Genomic DNA, 9,978 nt, shown 5'->3' with positions numbered 1-9,978 from the left:
ATTTGTTCGGGGTTTCTCAAACCTTTTCTAAATTTTGTTCTCAAGATTAAAAAAATGTTCGTTTTTAAAAAAATTGTTCATGCTTCCAAATTTGTTCACTTTTTTGAAAATTGTTCTTGGTTTCAAAATTTGTTCTCAAAATTTTAAAAATGCTCGTGGTTGAAAATTTCGTTCATGTTTTCAAATTTGTTCTGGGTTTTTAAAAATTGTTTTTTTTTGAATTTTGTTTCTCATGATTTAAAAAATGTTTGTGCTTTAGAAAATTGTTCACGATTTTTTAAAAAAATATTAAAGTTCTAATCTTTTTTTATGTTCAAGTACAAAAAATGGAAGAATAAACGAACCAAAAAAAGAAAATAAGACAGAGAAGGAAAAAAATAACAGAAAAATAGAAACAAAACTGGGCCGGCCCAGTCGGGGCTTCCCCTGTGCGGCGCAGGGCTGCCTGCCGCAGTGATCGGCAGGTAGGAGCTCCTTGTTTAACCTGTGCCGTGCCTGGTCCATGACAGACAGTGCCGCATGCTCGCGGGCTGGCCTGATTAGCCCGGTCCGTTTGGCTAGCTTTGGTGTAGATCGGCCCGCCGGCTTCCCTAGGTCGCATCCCGTATTGGCCCCGTCTCTCTTCTTCGTTTCCTCATCCACTATACACTGCTACGCTCCCTCCCGAGTCCCAGTCTTGGTTCCTCAACCTCCGACGTGCCGCCCCGTTCATCCCGGCGGCGCGGCTGGCCTAGAGGTCGGAACACGCGCCTCTCAATCTCCTCAGCACCACCAGCAGGGTATCAGCAGCCAGCAAATAAGCCCGGCCGCACCAGGATGCTCCCCACCCTCCTCGGCGGCTACCTCACCGTCTCCGCGCTACCGCTACCGCTCCCAACCGCGACAGCGACTCCGCGAACACGGATCCTCCCTGGGCTCAGGCCCTCCTCCCGCCTCGTCGCCCGCCGAAGCGCAGGGGAAACGGTACACGCAACGGCTACAGAAGAGGAGGAGCAGGAGTGGAAGGAACTCCAGGAGGAGGGGCTCCCGAGGCGGGGGCAGCACACAGAGGATGACCACGACCACGACCCCGAGATCGCGGACATTATGGGGGACTACTTCGACGATCCCAAGAAAGCCCAGTCCCGTGTGAGCACTGATTCTTTTCTCCTCTCCACCCCTTCTTCTTTGGCTTGTCCTCCTTCTAATGATGGGTCTGTTTCTTTGATTGGGTAGATGGAGGAGAGGATAAAGAAGAAGCGGCACAAGATCGTGCAGGCCAAGACCGGCTCGCCCAATCCCATGAATGTCGTTTTCAACAAGTAATCATGTCTTCCATACTCTCTTTTTTTGGACGAAAGACAGCAGCAATAAGTAATTTCTGACTTTCAACTACGCCTACTCTTTATATTTATATATAGTAAAGAGCACTATTCTGAGTTGTATCTCATTATTCTTGCCGGCCCAAAAAGAGGGTAAACTTCATCGAAGAAACACGAGTTCTTTCCACCACAACCGCCTATCTCTCTACGGGAACATCGCCTTTCACTGAAAGAATATTCCGCCTTTATGAGACACCAAAGCGTCAAACCTAGGGTTTTATACCTGGTGGGCTCAAGGTATCACTGCCCTCCTAAGTCCTAACCATCCAACCATAGGTTGTTTCTCGAGAAATATGAGTTCTTTTGCTTCCTTTCCGTTAAGAGAAGTGAAGAATACAAGATAAATGACTACAACAGGCAATCACAAGCCTAAAAGATCATGTGTGATGGATGATGCCGATGATCCGATTGTGTCGTGATCTTGTGAGTGGCCAGGTTGTCCAACGGTGCCTGTGTGTGGTTTGTAATCTAGGTTTTCGTCCGATTTTCCTCTAATTAACCAGACAACTCTCTTCTTCTTAATCGATGAAAATTACAAATATTTGCCTACTTTTAAGAAGAACTACACCGAGACTGAGACGGCAAGCGAGACTGAGACGGCAAGCGCCAAAAAGAAGGAAACGGAGGCCTATCCTCTCCATTGTCCTTAAAGGTTGCATAGGAACACCACAGCTGTATACAAAGAGCTCCAATCTACCAGACCAAATCCTGAAGCCTCGAGGCTATTGGCGCAGCGAAGGGCAAGGAGCGACCGAGTCCACACCGAAGGCCATCACGGAGCCGAGTCCACATCTGGATTGCTTCACCATGCACACTCACCGTCGATCTGTTAGGTTTTCAATCCAGTTTCTCTTATAAATTGGATTAATCTCTTTTTAAAATGAGATCATTTTCAGGTGGAGATCCAACCGTTGGCTGTTTTAAGAAAAACATGCACATCTACCACCTTGATCGCAGATGGAAGACTCTGATACCTCTAGACCGCATCAAAACGATGCCAACCGAGAAGAATAGCAGCCACGGCCTCAAGTGGCGCATGCCTTCAGGAAGGTGACGGCACCGGCGACACCGTTGTCAGGCCGACCAATATGAGCCATCCTTTTGCTGGCAGCCACCCTATTCCAAGCCTGGCACATGCCGTCCACACTGTTACAGTATATGTGGATTGCACTAGCCCTTTCCATTAGTTTGAATTTTTGGTTGAGTTGGCTAGTGCATGAAGCTTAACATGGTTTCAGAGCTAAGGTCTTGAGTTCAAGTCTTGGCTTTCGTAATTTATTTAAAAATTGCTGGTAGCCCCCCTTTGTGTCATACGTGAGTTTCGCGCGCTGTCGCTCTTTTCCGGTTGCACGTGTTGACTTGTCTTCCCTGTCACACGTGAGAGGGGGTGTTACAGTATATGTGGATTGCACTAGCCCTTTTCATTAGTTCGGACTTTTGGTTGCGTTGTCTAGTGCATGAAGCTTAACACACACCAACCTACCACCACCACACCGCCCATTGAAGACCTCCGACCTCACGCGCTCAACAAGCGCCACCACAACCAAGGAAGCATGACATGGTGGCCCAGATTCGCCATGCGCCAACCAGTGAGCACACATAGCCCGAGCACCATCAGGGGCCACCGCCTCGAATCAGGGCGCTACAGGTGAGCACCCACCACCACACTGGGTACTGTCATCCCCACAAGCACGACAACTGTCATCGTGAGCGTCAGATGTAGGCACCGGGGCCTAAATCCAGTGCGAGCCGGATTGCCCCATGGTCAGCGGCACTCGACCTCGTCACGCTGACGAGCAGCCCGCCAAAAGATTGACGGCCCACCGTCGCGCTGGCTTCTGCCACCATGCCACGAGCAAGCTGAGCCGGCCAGGGCGACATGCCACATGCGAGGGGAGGTCACCTTGCCGCTGCCATCCGATGAGCCGGGCTTTCCCCGTCGGCCCATCAGCGGCCAAGGCCGGAGGTTGAGGAGGAGAACGGCATCTAGGGTTCGCACGTGCCGCCCCCTTGGAGAGCGATGCGAGCACAACTTTGGTGCTAGGTGCAAGGTTTTTTTTTCCTTTTTTTTGACTAAGGACATCAGCGCTGTTTTCTTCCATACTCTCATACATGCACCATGTGTACAAGATGTATTCAGGATCATTTGCTACTGTAATTAATTTGTGTTTTTTCTTGCCCGTGCTAGGTTTGATTTCTCCAATTCATATATATGGTTTGAGTTCCACAATGCTCTATTGCCAAAAGATGTGAAATTAATTTGTGATGTGAGTTCTTTTGTTTTTCCTTCAAAATAAATTACTCGTGATGCTTTACGTAGCAGTTACTATATTCAAATGATGTTGCATTTTTCCTTTTTATTGTGCTTGCAGGCTCTGCGATCATGGCATATACTTGGACGCCTTGGTGGGTGCAATTCCATGAATATGCAGGTATACTTATTGCACCGGATGTATGGCCCCTTCTGAAGTTTGTAGAGGGCAAATCCTTTGTTTTCTTGCTCATATACTTCAACTATGATGATACCATGGTATGATAATCCTTATATCAGCTAATTATGGTACATTGTCATTTTGAAACTGGTAAAAGACCTTACGTGGCTCACCACACAGCTAATTCATAGTGTTCACTTTCACTATCCTGTGGTGTTTGCTGAAATGGCTGACATAAAAGGAATGTAACACCTAACATCTGCTATTATCTTGCATATTGTGGTCACTTCAGTTCTTCAATTGGACTTTCCTACTTTGCAGTAAGAAACTACTGTTTCTTTGCAGCTGTCACAGTTGAGTTTAGATTGTAAAAGACCAACTTATGATGCTCTTAAAGCAGCAAACGCCACCCCAACATCCTTTTACAACATCGGTGATCTAGAGATTCAAGAGAACCTAGCACGTGTCTGGTGTGGATTCTTTCTCTAGCCCTTATTACAAACAGTTGATTGTAAAAAAAATCATGTTGGCATGTGACTTATGGTAGGGTACTTTGAACAAGGTTGTCATTCCACAGTCCGATTTCATGATTGTTCTATCTGACCTCACAACATTTTTTGTTTAATGACATTATCAGTTATTTGTATAAGCAAGATTTTGCAAAGTATAACATTGCATGCAACCAGAGCATTTGCAACATAAAGACCATCAAATCTGGGTTTAATTTTCAGAAATTAGTTGGTGCAACCTCGGACTTGTGAGCAAATTTGTTGGTGCAATAAGCCTGCCATGACTTCTTGCATGTATGTAAAATCAGTTACTACGACGTCCAAACTCTGACTGAAATTGTTACTACTTCCACTCATGACAAGCATCTAAACTGTATGGACTATCCATTTATCATACTAACATGGTATACATTTGTGCAACATCTACTGGAACACTAAACTATACCTTTGTGCAACATCTTCATTAAATGACATTTATCATACTAATATACTATACCTTTGTGCAACATCTACAGGAACACCGATATTGTTTTTCTCAGGCTTATGTGGCTGCTTGAGTCAGAAATATCTAGTCCCTTCAATTAAGATAGATCTTTCAAACAGAAAATATTATGCATCTTGTACTTGTTCAAGATGTAGTTGCATTTGACATCAGCCATGACTCTTTGCTTTGATCTTATTGATCTCCTCAGGGTGGACATTGGTATTCAAGATCCATTGCTTTTGGACGTCCTGCTTAATTCATTAGCCACCATAAATTCGGAGTGAGAATCTGAACCTCAACTTCATTTTATTTTGAGGAAACACTTGTTGCTATTTTATCATTTTTGCTGTATACTGCTACTCTCAGTTCATTAGGATCTGAACACTAGGATGATGCAGTTGGATCCTTAGATATACTTCACATAATATGTATTCCCTCTGTTTTTCTATTTTGCATGCCTCATGAAAATCATGTCTGAGAAATAGTATTAATTTGGAATTATGGTGTAGCATCTGTTGATGAAATTAAAATGGAACGGAAGGCACTAGTTCTTTCCTAGTTATGTGTGTAGGGTCTTTACAGCCTGTTACAGATGACACTGCAATGTTTTTTGTGTAAAAGGTAACATTAGTCCATAAACTAGTGGTGAAGGAACACTTAAGTCCATGAACTCAAGAAATGCGCACCCGAAACGTGTTTAAGTGAACCACTTAGGTCCACAATCATTTATGTCCCACACTTCCATTTACAATGGTCTGCTGCAACGAATTGATCTTTATATTCCTTGTTTCTTTAAAGTGAAGCAATTGCTATTTCTACTTTGTAGGTAAGTAGTTCTTAGACATTGTATGGTTTTAAATTTACCAGCAATAACATTTTCACTCTCCGGAAAACACATCCAAATTGAAGTGCAGTTAGTTGCAGAACTTGTAAAATTTTCAAAGCTGCAGCAAATTTTGATAACATTCTGGTCTTCGATTATTTTGTGCTTGACTGCCTGCAAGCGATCTATGTGAGCGCTATGCTGAACTGCCTTTGGAAGAAAACGGCATACACCACCTGAAAGGAATGTATATTAATTGATTTGCTTCTTTACCACCTGAAATGACAAGTAGGTGTCTAGTTCTTGTTTGATTTCATACGTTAAAATGAATCTGCCTGACTGCTAGTTCCCTGGGTAGTACAATGCCAGAATGACACTGCTACCTTCGCAGTTTCTCTCCATTTTCTCATGTTTTTGTTACGGTATTCCTATTTGCAAGAAAAATTCAATCTTATCCGGGTTTGTTTGGTTCTCTGCAGTCATCTGGGCATTAAGGAAATACAGTTCGGAGGGTCAGAGTTTCAGAGCTGGAACGACAGCTTGAATACTGAAGAAGCTGGGTACAGTGTCCACAAGATCTAGAATGCAGAGTCGCGCGATTCTAGAAGCAGCTACCATTTTGGTAACAGGGAGAAATCCAACAACGATTAGGCTAGAACACGCATCACGTGATCTTGACGCACTATCTTGCAATTGAAAAGAACGACGACCTCCCCACCACTGCTAAGCATGAAGGATGCTGTCTACCTATATTGTTGTGCAAACGACCTGTTTTGATCTCCGCCAGTCTACAGGATACGAAAAATTCAAGTTGCACACGTGTAACGTTATGACCTGTTCGTTGTGCTGAGACACGCAAGTTTCACTCGAGCTTCTCCATCTGGATGAAATATTACTAGTGAGATGATTGTTAAATATTGTGGCCTATTCTTGTCTATATTATCTCTTCTATATTTTAGTGATATCTCATATATAGAGTAACTAATAATTCAACCGTGGGATGGACAAGCGGAAATCTGTTTGCGGGCCGAGGCTCAGCTGCACCCTATACCACAACCATTCAACCACAATGATTTGCGTGGTCACACGTATTACTGGTCATATCACCACCGTGTTGTTTGTAAGATAACTGGTTCAGCTCAGTCATTATCAAGGGAGAAACACACATATAGTGATGCCTTATTAAGGGGTAGTTGGTTGTCGTGGTTATTTTCTTGACATTATAGGGATGTGCATAGAGGAGCGTGGTGTCTATAGAAAGGTATAGATTTTTTGAGACAATCTCGCAAAACTTTATTGATCAATGTTCAAAGGTACAATAGATAAATTTCCGGGGTTGCCTAGCCAGACATGACGGCCTTCCCCTGACCTCATAACATGTTCCGCTAAATTGTGAGCCTCGACATTCGAGCTCCTATATTCATGCATTATGTTGCATGCCTCAAAAGAAGCTTTGTGTTCTATTATTTCATGTAAAATTGCATCGTATTTTGTAGGCTTCTTGTCCTTGATATCTTCTACCACCATCTTGCAGTCAGAAGCAATATGTATACGCTGTATGTATAGATCATTAGCAAGGGCAAGGGCCTCCCGTATCGCCAGAGCTTCGAGTGTGGGTGCATCACCTATGCCCTTGATAATCATCGCTGAAGCTTCTTGGAAAAGACCATCACGGTTGCGACAGATAGTTGTTGCCACCCCCCTCATGCCGTTTTGGGATACAGCTGCATCTACATTGATCTTTAGATAAGACTCCGGAGGACATTTCCATCCCCTCGTCTGCTGCACTGCTTGTGGCGGTGAGGAAGGTCCGTTACTCTGTGTCAAAGTAAGATCGGTGATGTAGGATAGTATGAATTGATTTACCGATTGGGGGCTTTGAAAGATATCCTCATAAATCACCTTCCTTCTAGCTCTGCATACCGTCCACAAAGTGACCACCAGTAAGGTGTACTGTTTTTGTGTCAACTGTTCGTGCATCATAAAAATCCAGTTCTTGGCATTGGGCTCGTTATTTTGACTGAGTTTTTCAACCAAGGTCTCTTCTGAAAGAGCCCAAATGCACCTTGACATGGTGCATTCCATGAGCGCATGCCTTCAGGAGTCCTCTTGGCCACATAGAGCACATAGATGGGTCGTAGCCATGTTACGGTGGTGCAACAAATCCATTGACGACACCGAATTCCTGGCCAACTTCCATAGGAAAACTTTGAGTTTGGAAGGGAATTTGGTGTGCCATAGATCTGTCCATTCTTTGCCTTTTAGTGTCCTGGAAGCCCCAAATGTTTCATCGGTCTTGTTCTCTCTGTTCTCCCTTGTATTGATCACCATATTATATGCCGAACTGACCGTGAATATGCCAGTTCTTTCCTGCGAGTAAGCCCATAAATCTGCTATCGGTCTCGTGCTCAAAGGTATAGCTAAAATTGTATCAACATTAGTTGGTAGGAAGACCGAGCGGATCAACTCCTCCTTCCACGTCGCCGTAGTGGCATCAATCATCTGTGATACATGGTTTGGATGATGAGGACATCAACACCATTGTTACACCCACAACTCCAGCTGCTATACAAACTGGACCAGTTACTAGAGCCCGCGCACGCCAATTGAATTACCACGTACTTTCGTTTCTTGGAAATACTTCTAATGTTCATGAACATATGATGCTGCCTAAGTTAGATACTTTTGTTGTTCTCATGAGTGAAGGACCTAGCATGGACAAGAAGGATATCCGTTGGAGCAGGATCAAGCATGGAGAAGAAGGTGCATGCGCGGGAAAGAACAATGGAGCTTCCATTGGTAGTTTTCGCACTTTAAAGCCACCATAAGGAGAGCATGAAGGCTTGGATGAAATATTCAAGACGCCACTTTATAAATTTCGTCCATAGGCTATTTTAGGTGTTGCGCCACCTTATTTTTGAACCAGGCCCATGTAATTTCGAAATACCATAATATAGGCTGTTTTTAGAGTCCGTATGTGTGGGGAAACCGAGTTTAGGGCTGTTTTCGGACCCCTCCTCCAAGGGTCATGAAATTCCCTCTCTATTCCCTCATATATACAGTCCTTAGGGCACCGTTTAGACTTGGGTTTTGTTTAGATTACAAGTTCGCCATAGCTGCAACTTTGCGTTCTTCGTTTGTGTTCCACGACCACACAAAGGCATCACAGAACCCCACCTTCATCAATAAAGCTTTCCTCTTATATTCACAATGTCTTGATTGCAATCTTAGTTTCTTGCTTGTTTTTCATTTGCGTGTAGTAAATAGACCCTCGTGGTCAGGTTGATCGTGCTCCGGCGTGGTCAATAACCTCTCGGAGTTGATTTAGCGATTGCTAAGGCGCGACGTCCTCACACGTTCGTAGTCGGATCATCAAAGTCTACTCCACCAAAACGAAACCACCATCTCATTGAAAGACAGGGACAACTTCACCTCTATCAAGTGGTATCAGATTTCCAGGTTGCTCGGTGAGATTTTACCAGCTTTTCGTAGTTAGATCGCATCCGTTCTTCATACCTATAGTCCATGAAAAAGCCATACAAATTTAGGGTTAGACGTGTCGTTGCTGCTGTTTGTCCATTCACTAGTTTTGCTTGTGTTTGGTAGTATAAATATTGTCGAATACATCATGCTAATATTCCAACTACTTGGGATGCTTTAAAAATTGCTATGCGTACTCGTTGGGTTCCACCATATTATCAACGTGAATTACTTCAAAAATTGCAGCGTTTAAGACAAGGAAAAAATTCTATAGAAGAAAATCAGGAATTACAAACTGGAATGATTAGATGTGGTATTGTTGAGGACAATGAAGCTATGCTTGCACGTTTTATGGGTGGCTTAAATAGTGATATTCAGACTATTCTAGAATATAAGGATTATAACACTATCACTCATTTATTCCATCTTGCTTGCAAAGCTGAACGTGAAGTGTAGGATCGACAGGCATTGGCGAGAACTAATTTTTCTGTAGGTCGCACTTCCTCATGGACACCACGAACCTCATCTACTTCCAGACGTCCTCATGCATCAGCACCACCTACTTCAGCCACCAATTCCAACAAAGATACCAGGAAACATGCCCCTACCTCACCCTTCGCCAAGAGCGCACCTTCCGGGCCCGCACAGAGCTTTTCTTCATCCATGGCATCCACATGGCAAACACATAAGGTTATCTATCGTCATTGCAAGGGTGGATGTCATTATGCGAGAGAGTGACCATCCAAGTGTGTGATGATTATTACCGAGGATGGTGGATATGACTCCGCTAGTGATTATGACGAGGAGACTCTGGCTCTTATTGCAAGTGAAGAACAAGGAGTAAATGATACTGAACAAGAGACACAATACATGGCTCCTGACTACGCTG

General features: G+C 43.9%; 1 protein-coding gene across 1 annotated transcript; it reads left to right on the top strand.

The window, feature by feature from the left end:
- Positions 1 to 614: 614 nt before the first annotated feature.
- Positions 615 to 6,524, top strand: LOC123443699. The gene is made up of 7 exons (XM_045120198.1): positions 615 to 1,128; positions 1,216 to 1,301; positions 3,550 to 3,628; positions 3,734 to 3,793; positions 4,139 to 4,263; positions 4,995 to 5,066; positions 6,089 to 6,524. Exons 1-7 carry the CDS (start codon positions 817 to 819, stop codon positions 6,189 to 6,191), a joined length of 837 nt encoding a protein of 278 aa, XP_044976133.1. The 5' UTR covers positions 615 to 816; the 3' UTR covers positions 6,192 to 6,524.
- Positions 6,525 to 9,978: the final 3,454 nt, after the last annotated feature.

Source organism: Hordeum vulgare, chromosome 3H, assembly GCF_904849725.1.
Source record: "Hordeum vulgare subsp. vulgare chromosome 3H, MorexV3_pseudomolecules_assembly, whole genome shotgun sequence".
NCBI classification, from domain to species: Eukaryota; Viridiplantae; Streptophyta; class Magnoliopsida; order Poales; family Poaceae; genus Hordeum; species Hordeum vulgare.
Note: the sequence above shows the minus strand (reverse complement) of the source record. Positions and strands in the feature narration are given on the sequence as shown.

Excerpts from the sequence above, each read along its gene's own strand:
- LOC123443699 (XM_045120198.1), top strand. The coding sequence starts at position 817 with ATGCTCCCCACCCTCCTCGGCGGCTACCTCACCGTCTCCGCGCTACCG. Across the intron at positions 1,129-1,215 it reads CCAAGAAAGCCCAGTCCCGT|ATGGAGGAGAGGATAAAGAA; the intron begins GTGAGCACTGAT and ends TTGATTGGGTAG. Across the intron at positions 5,067-6,088 it reads TTAGCCACCATAAATTCGGA|TCATCTGGGCATTAAGGAAA; the intron begins GTGAGAATCTGA and ends GGTTCTCTGCAG.